The sequence below is a fragment of the Triturus cristatus genome, chromosome 5_1, assembly GCF_964204655.1.
Source record: "Triturus cristatus chromosome 5_1, aTriCri1.1, whole genome shotgun sequence".
In the NCBI taxonomy this organism is placed as follows: Eukaryota; Metazoa; Chordata; class Amphibia; order Caudata; family Salamandridae; genus Triturus; species Triturus cristatus.
The window spans coordinates 418,485,224-418,501,628 of record NC_140587.1 but is presented as its reverse complement, the minus strand read 5'-3'; the positions used below and the strand labels follow the sequence as shown (position 1 = coordinate 418,501,628).

Genomic DNA, 16,405 nt, shown 5'->3' with positions numbered 1-16,405 from the left:
GAAAAACGAGCAGAGCTCAGTGGAGACTCCCTTGCACAACGTGCAGTAGAATATCTGAGGTTCTGAGCTGCTCTCAGGAGGGTTCTAGGGGGTGAGGCTAATCTGATTGGTTGGACATTTGTTTTTGGTCTCTTTTACAAAAAGCGATGGATAGGTTGCAAAACAAGAATAGGCCTGGGCCTAGGTTCTGTTTGGTAATGGTTTTTATTGCTATTTTATGTATACCGGGGAATCCCATTCCGACGACAGGGAATGATACAAGCATGGGAATCTATGAAAGTTCCAATACTGTAGTAAACATGTAAACGCTTCGCTTGCCTTGCAGGCTATCTGACAGCACTGCGGTGTACCTCACTAAAGAAAAAAGAAAACAAACCATCCGCCACAGCGTAAAACCACTGTCGAATAAATTGGCCCGTCTTTTCCACAGCCCCTAATTCCAGGAATTACGCATTGATCCTTTGTTTCATTTCACCGGAAGATCCATTCCTGTCTGGGCGGCGCGGCAGCCTGCTTGTCTTTAACAGGCTTCCCGCCTGATACGGCGCGGCAGCTGCGCGCTAATCGCCGACGTACCTCAGGCACGCTGTGGGTGACTGCAGTAGCGCCGCGAGCCAATTAATATGTACACTGAGTGTGTGTTTAGTGTTTCCTCACACTCATTATTCTGTGAAGTACCAGTGTTTGCGGAGCAAGGCGACAGGCTACTGTATGACGCCAGCTGGAGATCTGCTGCTAGTCGTTGACTGAAGAGCCCAGGCATGTCTAAAACTGGCGGGAAGACTAAAGAGTAAATGAAAAGGAAAACAATCTTCACCCAGCTAACAATATATGGTACCAGCGTAGTTCAACAATCTGCAGAGATAGATTTGATAATAAGTAGGTACCTATGACATGCTGCTATAAGCTTGGACAGAGTGAATCAGAAATATAGTTTAATTGGTTTCACGCTTGCTGCTGACATCCGGGGTCTTATTATGAAGCTATTTTCTTGGTTAAGCCAGCACAAAAGAGATCTGTGGGTTTCTCTTTGGTTCCGAGTTATTGCATGTTTTTCTGAAAGCAGAGCTGGTAAATAAAAACAAGCATTGGCATAGCCAATAGGTCTCGCCTTTGGGACCTTATAAGTGTTTAGTCATGCAACACTTGATGTTGTTGCACCAAAGATATTGTGCTGGATAACTAAACACTTATAAGGTCCCAAAGGCGATACCTATTGGCTATGCCAATACTTGTTAAATCAATACCAACATGTAGCAATTGCAAATCCAGCTTAAGCTTAAGAGCTCACCCACTCTACCACAAAGAGATCTGTTAGTAATTACCTAATTTAGCCTCTGCTATACCTCCGGGGACCCATGGATTCTGTGCACACTATACCTTACTTTGGTATAGTACATACAGAGCCAGCTTCCTACAATGGCCAAGCACAAGCCAACTAAAAATTTAAAGTTGGGTAGATTTCCTAAAGCTATCTTTGTCATAAAAGCTGTCTCCAAGAACCAAGAAACAACAAGTATAAGCATTGGCAAAGCAAATCGGTCCCTGCAATGCGACAGTCATTGGCTTTGTCAATGTGTTTCAGCATTGCATGGCAAGATGCTAAGTGTTCCCCAGGCAGATGCAGCACCCAAGCACCCGCAGCTGATGCACCGTTTCTCCTTTCTGTAAACAAGGATATAAATGAACATGGCATCCCAAATTAAATGTACTCTTTGATAGGGAGCAAAACACAATAAAAAATATGTCAATTCCCTTTAACAAGTGCTGACAAAATTTCCTAGTAAAATCATGTCACCTATTTTGTTCACTTCTCAAGAACCTTAGTGCAATTCACATTTGTGACATGCATGTTACACACGCACGCCTGCTGCACACACTCAATCAACTCCGCTATCTACAGACTAGAAGTATCACGGCCAACAATCATCAAAATGCAGAGATCGTTGCATGAGTAGATTTAAATTAAGGAATCCTTTATTAAATCGATTTACTCTTCCTACTACATGGTGCTTTATGGGTCACTGTTGTGTCTATCTGGTTTGCCACAAACATGGTATAGTACGACTATACCTCCCTTCCAGTCAGTCAATTGGATATACAGCGACCAACTAGGTGTCAAACCCATTGCAAGAAAGTGGTAAGCCAGCTCATTAGGCCACTGTATTGTTATCACTGGATCATGTGGCCAAATCCTGGCAGGGCTAATCCGGCCTTTGAAGGTTGTGAGGGTGATAACATTAATCCTGTTAATTTAATTTGTGTAACAGTACCAAATTCTTGCAGAACTTAGATATGTCAGCCTTAAAGTGTTATGTAATAGTATTTTATCATTTTTTACCACTGTAATTATGGTTCGCACGGGGCTTAGAGACCATGCAAGTGCAAAGTGTCTCTTTGGTTTCCCTAGTAGGTGAAAGTTTCAAAATCTGAGTGATGTTAATTTACTTGGATGCTGGCATCAAAATTTACCAAACCTGCTTCTCAAAGACAGGTGCCATCTGTTGAAAATACCTTTGATTATTTTATCTTGCAATAAACCTTTTACTGATCATTCGCTTTTAACCTGTAATTCTGCTACATAACAAATGATGTGCTTGCTTAAGTACTGTGTGCTGTATTCTAAACCAGAAAACGCTTACTATACAGATGCACTCCAGCGCCTAGGTGTGCAGTTGGTTGCATGTGGTACTTTACAATGACCAGCCAGTGAATTGAAACAAGCCCTTCCCGCAGCCAGTTTTATGAGTAACCAGCGAGCCCGTTATGACGTGTTCCTGTTTCATGTAACTATGTCAGGGGTGGGGAGGGGGGTGAGAACGAGTGAGTGAAGGGTAGCTGAAGTGAGGCGGTCACGTAACCTTGCGAGGATTGCTGAATTTCTCGCTCGCTACCGCAAATGATGACCTGATAGTTGAAAAACACGCTTAACTTGAAAAGAAAAGATGAGAACATGATTTACAGGCCTGTTCCATTACCGTCGGAGAAGCACAAGGCAAGCAGCCACGAGGGCACGGGAGGAAGGAAGTGACAGCGGGAGGAGGGTGATTGGTGGATAAGATAATAAAAATGCAGAGTGGGGAAGAGCAATTTCATGATGGTCGGAGAAGCACAGGGCAAGCAGATACAGGGCAGGATGGAGAAAGACAGCAGGTGTGTGGTGATTGGGAGACAGGACAAGAAACGAGATAAGAACATGATTTAAAGGTCTGTTTACAGAAACGGCGTGGTGCCCAGGGGACTTGAGCTCTTAAAAAAAAGAAGTTAATTAAAATGGGAGGAGTCGATAAATAGTAATAATTGGTCCCTGCCCTCGGAGACGGCTAAACACGGGAAGAGGTCGTCATGCAGTGGATAAATGGAGAGAAAGATTAGGACAACAACAATGGAACCAGCAAATGGGATGCCTATGGGCAGGTTGAAGCCTACAAAGTATTTACAACATTTCTCTTTCGAGACAGCATGTGCACTGTCTAGAGCCGAAACCTAAAAAGGAGTTGGAGACTGAAACTGATAATTTCTATCAGCAGTAAGGGTGCACAAAAACTGTGGGACAACTCCCATTAGGGCCACTAACCCTGGTGGGTTAGACAGTGTCCTGGGTGGGACTCTGCTCCATTTGTCCAGGGGGTGGATCCTGCTTCAGACTTATTCAGAGATCTCTCAGCATGGGAATCTTGAAACACCCAATTTTTGGTGGACCCCAGGGGAACATAGGAGGGACAGATCCTTGCACCACCTCACATGTCAATGTTTCACCTTATTAATTATTAACTTTCTCCATGGAAGTTATGAGACACTCCTGGATTATTGCTAGAGAGGACTGAGGTTGCCATGGCCCAGAAGTGGTGAAGATTAAGATCACTAAAATGTACCTATTTATGATTATGAGAAAGAGAGCAGCAAGGACCATGATGAATGATACTAGACATAAATATGCTCCACGTATGAGTACGTCTTGCATTATCTGTTGACCCAGATTTACAATTCTGTGTGTAATGTCCATAGACTGAATCAATTTACCCTGTAGCCATTAAGATGAGACCTCTGGACATTTTTGTAAGAATAAATACCAGAGTAGGTCACTGAGTGACCTGTAAGGGAGTATTCATGAGGGAAAGAAGAGTCAGGGATCCCTGATAATCAGGTGGAGGTGCAAGAATATAAGGAATAATGTTTACACTTAAATATGACCTAGGAGCCCATAATATTGTCTGTTCTGCAGACCAGAAAGTGAGCACCACTACTGTAGAGGTTCGTACCATCAACTTGATATGCTGCTGTACATGAATGGTCTTCACAGTAGAGAAACCAGGCTTACAATGGGTCATCACATGTTAATTTGCACTGCAACTCAAGACCAGCCCTGCCAAGATCTCCAGGTCCATGCAGGATTTGTTGCCTCAATTAAGGTTTTCTCTTTGAATTCTAGAACTTGCAGTCTTTTAATTTTATTATAAAACAGGACTTACAAGTCTCAGAATTCAAAGAAAAAAACTTGAATAGGAGCAACACACATGGAGATGGGAAACTTGCCAGCTATGCAAGACATCTGAAAATCCAACATACAGTGAATCTGACTGGCTCAGGAAGCGTTTGTAATACTGTAAGATGACTAGCCCAAATACTAGGTGCTCAAAACATAATTGTCGGTATACATTGAGAAATGTGTAATGTTAATTACCTGACCTGCCTTCCAATGTCCTTTAATGCCTTTAGCCTTTCAATATCCAGCCAAAGTAACCAGTAGTTCTCCCCCGAAGTTCCTTTCAGAAAGGACTTGAACTTTTCAAATAGTTTTCTGCTGCGTATGTTATTTGGACTGTGAGTGAATTGCCACGCAGCTCGACATTGAGCTTCTTCAATTTCAGATTCAGAGCTCATACTGTCTTCTTCAATATCTGCTTCGGAAGACTTGGAGCTTATCGTTGAAGCTGCACTGGATGGTAAACTTTGAATGATCACCTCAGACAAATTGTAAATATCCACTCCATCTGCAGTGGTCACAGGAGGCTCTCCAGTTAGCATTGCAACTGCATTATTAATCACCCGGTCAATATAAAAAGCGGCAAACTCCTCTAAGGTCCCAAACACTGGAACTCTATGTTCATTGTTGTCTGTATCACAAGTCACTTCCAGATAAACCCGATTAGTGGATGGTGATGGGCACGTAGCAACGGATGCAGAATATTCCTCTTTATCTTTTCTTTTTTGAACATCTGCAGCTCCTGCTGTGAGACTGGCATTCGGCATTGGAATTTCTGCATGGAATCAGAAACAATCATTGTAATGGCCTCAGAAAAAAAGGACTGGTACACATGGCTGTTATAAGGACAGTCAATGAATAAAAAGGCAACCTAGGCAACCCAAAGTGCCTGGAGGCATGACTTCAACAATCACAAGTGTTAAGAAGGTAACCTCTTACCTCAAACCTTTCTAGGTAGACTATACACCTCTCTATATTGCTGGGAATGGTGATGAAAGATATCATAGGTCACATATAGGTAGCGTGTTACATCTTTTCTTTCATTTATGGATCTTCGTGGCAAGACTCCCTACACATAATAAGATATGTACTAAGCATCATTTGCATTATCCAAACCCTCTAATTCACTCATTCCAGCCAAGTAAGTATGCAACAAAGGCCTAAAATTGTTTGCCATTTTAGTGACTGAACTTAAGAACAACCTGACCCTTAACCTCAATCAAATTATCAACTTCCCACTGCTTTAGCAGAAATTCAAATGGCACTTTATTTTTACCTCTTCATCACCTTCTTGGATTGATACTAGGTTTCAAAGACTTCTTTTCAAGTACGTTATCTCATATTAGGAAAAAATTATCATTTACTTTAATAATTCTTCTTCATGTGTTTCATATGCAAACAGAATGGCAAAACGTTTTTGGGAAATGAAAAGAAACATGAAACAATTTCACATTAAAAAAGAAAAACACACATGAATAACTTTTAGCAGGAATCCGAATTGTGCATTCTTCAAAGCAGAGAGCAAGAGGTTGCTTAAAATGCCTTGCATCTAAGTTCTATTTGGAGCTATGAAGTATTTACCTGCCCCTTCTCTGACAAGAAGTGAGTTCGACTTAGATATGAATTTGAATATCCATAATGGAGATCTATGATTCTAGGTAAGTAGACTTTCCCTCATTGTCATATCTTAATCATACTGTATACTTAGAATAGATGAACTTGAATAGTGAGCTATAAAACTATGAAAGCAACAGTTTGTAGGCTTTAAAATCTCACCATTGGGAAAGTGAAAAGAAGGAACTAATTAAGTGACTAATGAACGTATTAAAATTTCTCAGTGAGGGTTTTTGTCCCTCCAGAGAATCCACTCTCTAATCAGACGCAGGGAGTAATGACTGAAGAAAGAGTAAGTAGACTTCTAGGGCAACAGATTTCTGCAACAAGAGAGGTGACTAGGAACACTACAGTAGCACCCTCCTCACCAGGGGAATAACCATTTAATCTACCAATTAATGGTCCATTTATGTACATTTAAGTAGAGCAACACCTACTTCAACAAACTATCTACTGATAGACTGGTTGCAAATTGCTTTGCTAAAGATAGCATATGCAACAAAAAGCTATCTAGATAATCCGGTAACTTCAGATATAATTTGAGTGCTGTTTTCCAGTCCTGTCTTTGATATGTTTATTCTGGTGGAGCGAATGAAGTTAAAAAGAAAACTTGTAAAGCTACGAAGAGACTGAAATAAAAATCCTAGATAACGATGACAAGAGAAGAATACACACAACTACCATATCACTACGAAAGACCAAAAACATCTAACCAAGGCAGTGAGATTGGATCTCCTTAGTTCTCCTACACCAGAGGAAGTCTAACAGAGGCCCAGAAGAACTGGACTTTGAGATTATGCATAAAATATAAACGTACACTTAGTGAATATAAATGGCCGTCATTTATATAGCAAGTGGTATCCTGAAAATCTGTCAAGGGTTTCAGCCCTCTTGGACCTGCATTAGACCATCACAGCATGCAGTCCTTGACACTGTCAAGTTTCTTTCTTGGTTGACTGAGAAAGGTGTGACTGCTGCAGGAGCCACAGTGCCAATCTGTACTTGAAAGTAAGGTGTCAAGTGTCTCCGTAAGGTGGTCCCAGTTAGGAGGCAAAAACCAAAAAGGACAAAGAAACTCCTTGGTAATGTGCATCTATTGATTGAAGATGATGACATGTAGAATACGATTAGCAAGGTACCACACCCTCCGTGACAGGAGGACAGAGGGAAGAGCCTCACAGAACTTGACTGCCAGAAGAAATCCAAAGAGAGTCTGGCTGTAAAGGAACAAAATCAGGGACAAAAGTAGTAGCAGGGTGTGCGATGAATGCAACAATAAAGGAACTGCATTTAAATACAGCCATCATTCTTAAATGCCTCCTTTACATGCATTTCAAACAGGAGCTGACATGACAGGAGAAGATTTAACTTCATCTTGAATTGGGAACTTCAGCCGGTAACCACTGGACAGACTGGCAATCTGGAAAGGACCATTATTGTTTTTACCATGCACCTTTTTTCCAACATATGGTATCAATGAGGTACATGAAAAAGAATCCTAACCACAAAAATGCTGGCAAAGTCCAGGTCTAGCAGATGCCCAGTTGTACGCCAAGTGTAGATTTGAGAGTTGGGGTGCCTATCTATATGGTAAGGGGTCATATTGTTCTCGAAACTTGTCGCCTCAGTTAAACTCACTGCGTGGATGTAACAGTTAGACACTCCTGTTCTACAAGATTTGAAAGTCAGTTGGAATGCCACAAGATATTTTGAGGTCAGCAGTTGATTAAGAGAACAAAAGGCTAGAAAGAAAGAAAGTTTTCTCAGTGCTAAGAAAATCATACATCAGCTGTGAAGAAATGTCTTCATAACAGGCATAGTGAACACATTTCTTTGCTTGGGATTGCTAAGGTAATGATAGATTTTTCTTGGCAGGTCAAGTGGTCAATCCTATTCTGAATGCATTAGATAGTGAATATTTTCCATTTGAAGATCTAACAGAGACAGAAAGGATGGGCCTCTTCAACTGTAAGTTCAAAGATTTCAAGACAAGACTATAGGTATGTTTAGATGAACATAGATCATAAAATTAGAGGCCACAGTGCAAAGCTTAGTGACGTCAGACTGTGGTGGAAGAGGTTTGCTCCTAATGTGAAAATAAAGGTTTGTCTACATGTCAGCCGCCAATAACATTGCATACATAGGAAATTACATTCTAAATAGTACTACTGGAGGTGCCACATTTGAGTAATGAGAGTTAATTAGCCTTCAAGATTACACCTATAGGGATTGACGTGAGGATCAGTAGGAGTGGAGCAAAAGCACACATTCATTTCCCTGATCATGGTCTCAACAGAGATCGCCCCATGACTGGATTCAGGGTGCCTGGACATAAAACTTTCATGGCCATCAATTTGCGGCTGCAAGTTAAGGAAGTTGGTATCACTGACTTGCCCTTTGCTACCTCTGGCACTGCCCTTTCTACACCTGATCTCAGGGTTCATGAAGGCAGCAAAAGGAACAAATAGAAAAACGCTGTTTAAAAGCAGTCTGCTTCGTTTTTCCCACTCCTTGTCCTTCTGCTAGCCTCTGCACACCAAGTAGGATGCAGTTGAGGATTTAAGGATGGGGTGACTGATGCCACTTGTGCTCCACATGATATTTTGGTGAACTGACGTCCATGACAGCTCTGCCATTTTGCATTGGCTGCTGTGGCAACCATTAAGAACATTTGTGTTCTGGGCCTCTTTATGTTCTTTTAACAGGATCCTGCTCAAAGCTCCGGTTACATTTTGTTTACTAAAAACATGACTCTTTGACAGTAATCTGTGCTCCACAGCCCACTTCCAGAGCGTGTGTACTTTGTTAGACAGAGATCTTAATACTGTCCCTCTGTTCTCTAAATACAATACAGAGCAGACCGTAGTTTGTTTTGTCCTAATAATAGTGCAACTGTTCTCAGTTACATTTTCTGTACAGGGGAAGCATAAATTCCCTCACTTTACTCATTAGTGTTTTTCTCAACTGTCCTGATTTTAGGGTAGCCTGAAATCTCTCTTGATGTGGGTAACCCCATGCGCTTCCTTTCACCCCAATGCTTACTCCTCTGCAGCCATTTTGCCATCAGCTCACCTTTTTGCCAGGCTCCACTTTGTTTTCCCATTATTCCTCATGCCTTACACCTTTGTTATCTCTTTCCTCCTCCCCACTTGTACTTGCCAATTTTGAAGGTTCAAGGCAATCTTGCTATAGTCTTTCCTGAAGTCACCCTGTCTCCTAGCTGGGCAACTACCATAGATACTGGTAGCTGCCCAGCTGGGAACAGTGACAGGACCTCTTTCTCTGTTTCTATTGCCAGTTTTGGAGTTACAGATACTTTAATATAAAGTGAGCAAGAATTCCCGACATTGTGTTATTTGCGGAAAAGGATGAGTCTTTCCTCACTTTCAATTGAAGATTTAGACTTAGCCAATCATGATTTTTCCCTCAGTTTTTATGGTTCACGTTTGTTTTTACAGGTGTCAGTCCCTTTAGCTCCTTTTTTGGGCTTGGCATTTTAAATCCAAGCTTTACAAAATTTCCAGATGAGAATGAAGCAAATGAGTTCTTTATGCGTCATCCAAAGTGATCCTCCACAAACAGAAATGCACATTTGGAGAAACTGGGATGGAATAAACAAACAGTGCTCTGACTAGACTCACTATCTCAGGAACTATCTTTATTTGACTAGCTACCCAAGTACAATTAAAAAATATTTATTAAAATAAAACAATTACACAGTTTGGCCTAATCTACATGAACTTGTCCCAAAAACATTGCAGCAAAAATGTTAAATGAACAGAGATTAATCTTGCCTCAAACTTTTTATATCCTTCCCCAATCGTGCTTTTCTATACTCTTCTCTTATCCTTTCTAATCATCTTTTGTAATTTTTTCCAATCCTCTTGCCACCATTTACCAATTTTCTTTGTCATTATCAAACAAATTATATTCCCAATTATATTTCTAATTATTCTGGCTGAGGCCTCAAGCTCCAAGGTGCCTGCGGCTTTCACCTCTTATCTACATCTCTCATATTCTTGTTTGTTCCCTCACTCTCCCAAATTAATTTCCCCAAGAACTCTTGCACAAGTCACCTGGAATCCTTAATCTCTTACTTTACCCTGCTAATCCCAGTCAACTTCTACCCACCCACCCACCCACCCAAATCTCTTCCTCTCAACCTCTTGGTCCACATGTCTGTTAAATCTCACTTTCCTTCACCATCTTGCTTCCAATCGCCCTTCCTTCCTTCACCTCCCCTGCTTATGCCAACACATTTCACTTAGCCCTATAATTATATCCCTTATGAGTGAACCATGCATAAGCACACTATCGCCTCACCCTTTTTCACATGTTGGTATTGAGCACTGTTTGCTTGCAGCACTTTACATTTATTTTATTTTCACCTGGCCTGGCTGCAGACTACACTCTTTTACTCCCTTCCCACCTAGCTGCACAAAGCTTCCTGTCCCTGCTGTGCTGCGATGTGCTAGGGCAAACTGGTCCAATTAACTTTCTTGCTCTCATCAATAATCTTTTATATGTGTACCCTTCTTGGTGTATTGCTAATGCCTTCTCCTGCACAGCACTCCACATACTGTATGTGTCCTTATGTCCTTAAATGGACATGCTCATTTTGACTCACACCTCAAGACTTGTAACGGAAGCACAGATTGTGCAGATTGGGGTGAGGATTCCTGTCAAGGCCATCCTTTCCTTGTCAACTACATGTAAAACACCTCAAGCTCCACCACCCGACTACCGGGGGGGGGGGGGGGGGGGGGGGGGGGGGTTATGTGAAGGGACGGGTGATTTCCTATTTAATTTGCTTTTCTTCTCTATACCTCCAAGGCCACACACAATCCAATATCTGCATCCCTAGTCCTGAACATGAAACTGGAGCCATCTCATAGTCTCCACACTAGTCACACAGGGAAACACTGTAATAACCGTGGCAGCTTGCCACTGTGTGCATCCACACTGTGCATTTCCTCCCTGCCTGCCCTGTAGAACCAAACCTTGGTGCATCTACTGTACAGAAGCCCACAATGGGTGCGACCCGTGTAGGACAAAACGCTGACCTACCTGTTTGCATACCTACTTCACTACAACACCTGAGTAAAGAGCGTCAAGAAGCATTCTGGGGACCTGGAGCCCGATGAACATCATGCCACCACATGTACCAAGACCACTTGGAGTTCAGTCTCACAACGTATCTTTGTCTCAATCTGAAAAAGTGCTGCGACCAGCTTATCCTCCATATGTTGCACCGATCATACTTTTATTCCTCCACTTTCAGTGCCTAATCCAGGACTCTTACACTGTCTTTCCAGATACTTACATATAGTACTGCACAAAAACTGGCCCAAGAGTATGGAAAGCCCAGGAACCCCCGGGATTACCCATTTATCCCTCAACTTGGTCATTTACCCAGTGTCCTTACAGCCTTCACTTCTGTTGGACTCCAAAATGGCCACTAGTACATCTCATTGAATAATATAATTTATGGTTCCAGATCTATATGGATGAGGATAGGTTGGGAAGACTTAACCACATCATTGAATGAGTGGAAGACATATATTACCATATGTGGTAGCACTTCCTAAATCTGACTGGATCAAAAACAGAAGTTTTGATAATGGTCAGCAGCAACATAAATACCACTTATTTCACAATGCTACAGGGACATGAGTATTCTCTTTTACTTCCAGCTATCTTTAGAACCATTTGTGTATGTGTAGGGCAAAAGAATGAGCCACTTTAGTGAACTCCAAATATCAAACTGAGCATTCCAGATTGCAGAGCTGATTACATCAAGACTAATTCAGCATCTGGTACTTAGGCTTTTCAAAATACCAAATCTAGCACTGAACACATTACAGAAGTAACATGTGCCTAAACTTCAAGTAACTAAAGCACAAGCATTGAAAGTAGTCTATTAAATACCAGTGGAGCAACAAATACTAATCATGGTCCACTGAGGTAGCTGACTGAACTAACTTTAAAATCTAAAACATGGATCAAGGACTTTTAACATGCTGCGTGCCACGCCCCCATAAGCAAGAATTTGGACTTGTCCCTGAGGTAACAAGAGAGTCAGCAATACTTCAAGAAATGCATTAAGGAATTGGGCAGGTAGCAACCAGGTTATGGTCTGGATTGAACTCTATTGCTCACTCTGTTATTACATTCCTCCTAAGGCAGCCTATGCTCCCAAGACATGAAAGGACCAAAGTCAGTAAAAAGACCCAAACGAACTATTCGTAGTGCAAAAGACGGACTGACATTGCTGATCGTGTTCATTTTAGTTTGGTAACTAGAGTAAAATGAAGTATCCCTCGAGGAGGCATGCATCTCTATACAAAACCCCTAACTCATTAAATAAATCACTACTTCTGGAGCTTAACATCGCTGTTTGAATTCAATCAATCCAACTGATGGAAGAAAATACTATCAGGCTTATAAGCTGCTTTGGCAATCACAATGAGTAAAACGTTCAGTAGCCTTATATTTTCAAGGTGTTCGTAAATACTTATGTGTTTTCTAAGTTAACTTTGTTTTTAGGGTTTTAAATATGTAAAACGTATGTAACGTTTAGTGTGTGATAGCTATTAATGCCAAACACAAAAAAGGTGATGGAGGAATGCTAGCAATTTGTCTAACCACTGACAATCGCTGGCATAGAGTCCCAAACCATCGTTCCTTTGCTCACCATGTCACGTCTGTTTTGACCCTGCCATATGCAAATCAGCCTTGACCCTGCCCCTCATGGGAACAGCCCAGCCAGAACTGCCATGTCAGGACATCACTGAACAAGAACAAAAGCAACCTAGGAATGGTTTTTCCCCGTTAAGGGCTCATCAGCCATTTATAGCTTGGTTCCATTAGAACAGTGAGCATGGGAACCATGTCTGGGCATACCCCTGCCACTAATTGTGGTACATCAAACACACAAAAGGAGATAGGAGAAATGCTTGCTATTTGTCTAACCACTGGTAATCGCTTAGGGTAGCATCCCAACCCATTGTTCATTTGCTCACTTTGCCACTTCAGTTGGACTCAGCCATATGCAACAACCTTGACCCTGACTCTTCATGGGAACAACCACTGGACCCATGCTATACCCGACAGATGAACGCTATCGGCCTGAAACGGGTGCTAGGTTGCTTATTTTCCAGTTCATGGGAGGACCAGGCTTGGCAGTTCGTAATGGACTGTTCCCACTAGAGCAGGGACAAGACTGATTTGCATACGGCTGGGTCCAAATTGAGGTGGCATAGTGGGCGAAAAACGATTAAACAGATGTGGCCTGCGCGACTGCCAGTGACTGAGAATAATTTAAGCATCATCTTGTTGTTGTTCCATAGCTATGCAACACGTTGATCTATTTGCTGACTTGGAGTGTGTGCACTCAGAGTCTACATTCTTCCTCGCTGAATATTGTGAATTTGTTTTTAATGAAGACTCAAAAATGATACTGGTACTTCCAGGTTATCATTTTAAACATGAAATTTAACATCAGAGGGGAAAAAGAGTTGCTTTTGGAGTGCACTATATGGCACTGGGACCACCTTCCACAAACCTCAATTTCCGTATCAAAATCACAGGACGGCCAACAGATCCCCGATTTCAGCAAAGCTAAAAGGTACTAGCGTACAATCACCAAAAAGAAGATGATCACTGATCTGGACAAGGACTGCACAAGTATCAGATTTGTAGCTCTGGTAAGAATTGGTTGAGTTGGGGCTCACCTGGTCTGTTGGTGAGACTCATTCTTGTAGTAGACTTGAAATGCGTAACAGAAGTGATCGTGGAAGATGGGCTCCATGTCAAAGGGAAAGAGAGTGACTCAATAGTATTCGTCAGTTGACTTTGTTTTGCTAATGTGAACCATTCTCTTGTTTGCGAAAAGGAAGCCTGTATAAAAAAATAAAAGGTATTTTAAATTAAAAAAATATATAAAAGTGTTCAGAGCAAATTGTCTACTCTTACAAATAATTACTTGTACTATACGTGTTTTTAAAAAAAATTCTTTTTTTTTTTTTTTATAAGAACAGTAACAATAAACAATATGTAGCCGATAGTTATGGCGGAGATAATAAACACAATTATCTCAGATCAGATGCCAACATTATACCCTTCATGCGATGTTCAATGCAATTATAGCCGATTAAAGCTTCAGTAATAATCTATGTAGAACCATTGTACTAGTTGACCCTGTGCACATGTTCAAGGCATTTTTTCCAAGGTGTGTTTACATTTACATGCTTAATCATGTCAGTCTGTGCTCTGGGGATGCGGGCTGTAAATTCTTGAACAAATTCTGCTATCTTTATGTGTTCCGGCAGTCTATTGTCTCATCTAACGATTGTCATTCAGATTTCCTCTGCTATGCACCATTCCCAAAAATCTCTTAGCCAGTTCTCTACTGTTGGGATTTATGACTCATCCATTGTACTGCTAGCCTTCTCTTTGCCAGGAGCAGGGTGGCATTTACAATTTGTCCTTATTTTATTCCTAATGCGCCCAACAGATAAACCTAAGAGATATGTCTGCATGGTCCGCTGTAAGTTCACCTGTGTCCCCTCTTTAAAATGATCTGTGACTTGTCTCCCATAATCTCTCAACTTTGGGCAGTCCTGCGTCATGTGTAGGTGGGTGACTCCTATTGGTTAGCATTTGTGGCATTCTCTGGCATTTAGTGGGCTCTATCTTATGCAACATTTTTGGCGTGATGTGCGTCCGGTGTAGAAAGATCAAATTAATCAGTAAGAATCTATCATTACTTTTGGCAGTGCATGTAAGCAGAAGGGCCTATTCCCAATGCCTGTGTGTAAAGCCAGACCCGCAGTTTATTTCCCATTTCGTCCTTGTTTTCGGTGGGGTTTTGTTAACATACACACTTACTGCTATATGAATTATCGTTATCACCACTTTACCATGATCTGTTTGCAGCAGCAGATCTAATTTCAGTGAGTTGCGAGGTGTCATTGGCCGTGCCCCATATGCCTTTACAAAAATTGCATAATGCATAGCAGTGTAGACACTGTCCCGATCCCAGTTGGAATGTCTCGATTGCCAGTTCTAGTGTGATTAGAGGGCCCAATTTAAAGACGTCTGCTGCCGTGTTGTACTCCTTCCCTCTATTTAGACATATTCATATCTGAATCTAGCCAATGGAACTCAGATATTTCCCATAGTGGTTGGTCGTGTGAGAAACATTCACCATACTCCAAGCATGATTTGCACTATGTGTGGCGTATGCGTTGTATTCTGTCGCATAGTCAGTGTGTGAGCATCCCTCTGATCGGTGCCCATTCCAACAGTTACCCATCCATGCTGTGTTCATCATACCACCCAGCCACAAATAATAATTGAGCAGCCTGGTAGTACGCCTCCATGTCAGGGTACTTTGAGTCCCTACAGTTCATATGGGCATTGCAGTGTTTCCATGTGTACTCTACACTGTTCTTACTTGGGTCAAAAAACAGAGCAAACGCCTGTTAAAACAAAAAGGCACAGGATAGGGTACAGACAGCATTGGAATTGATACAAACAATACGGGATACCTACATCTTCACTACAGCTATATGGCCATTGACAGGGGGAGGGCTGCATACTTCTATATAGTCTGTTGTATGTCCATCAATAAACAAGTGCAGTTCTGTTCAAACCTGTTACTCTCAAAAGTAGTTATCTTTATGACCAGGTCTCTACAAGAAACTATAGCCCATGGTATGTCTACAGGCATTAACTTGTCATGTGGGGTGAGATGGAGGGTCCCCACTGCAAACAGAACTGATTTTTGTTTATTGAGTTTCACTGCAGTTTAGGTACCACCAAAGCTATTCAGTTCTATTAGTAATTTTTAAAAGTGACAGGGGTAACATAAGCATACTAGCATATCGCCAGCAGTCAGTGACACCACATTTTTCTGCAACCATGTGGTTATTTCCCAGTCTGTTAAAATGCTGAGCAGTCCACAAGCCAGTGGCTCCATGGCCACTGCAAACAATAGGGGTCAGAAGGGGCACCCCTGAATAGTACCCTTTTCTAGTTCCCACTCCTCCTATATAAATATAGTTAGTTCTGACAAGTCGTTTCATATACAGCAGGGAGATCTATTTCGTATAGTACAGGCCAAAGTTCATTGTTTTAAGTACTGCAGATAAGTACTGCCAGACAATGGTGTTAAAAGCCTTTTCCTTGTCTAGTAACACTAGAGCCAGTTCCTCACCGCTACCATCCACCTGTCCCTTGACTGTGGCCAGTCGCCTAATGTTTAGTGTTGTGAGTCTGGCCCGGATAAACAGGTTTGATCAG

At 41.7% G+C, this 16,405-nt stretch overlaps 1 protein-coding gene across 3 annotated transcripts in view; it reads right to left on the bottom strand.

Annotated features, from left to right (window-relative positions):
• RGS22 (regulator of G protein signaling 22) overlaps positions 1-16,405 on the bottom strand; it is a 1,028,745-nt gene that overhangs the window by 808,652 nt on the left and 203,688 nt on the right. For all 3 annotated transcript variants that reach the window (XM_085605181.1, XM_085605183.1, XM_085605184.1), the window contains 2 exons: positions 13,834-13,999; positions 4,685-5,261 (listed from right to left, as the gene is read on the bottom strand). In XM_085605181.1, coding sequence (XP_085461307.1) covers positions 4,685-5,261; positions 13,834-13,999 — 743 coding nt within the window. The remainder of the gene's footprint in view (positions 1-4,684; positions 5,262-13,833; positions 14,000-16,405) is intronic.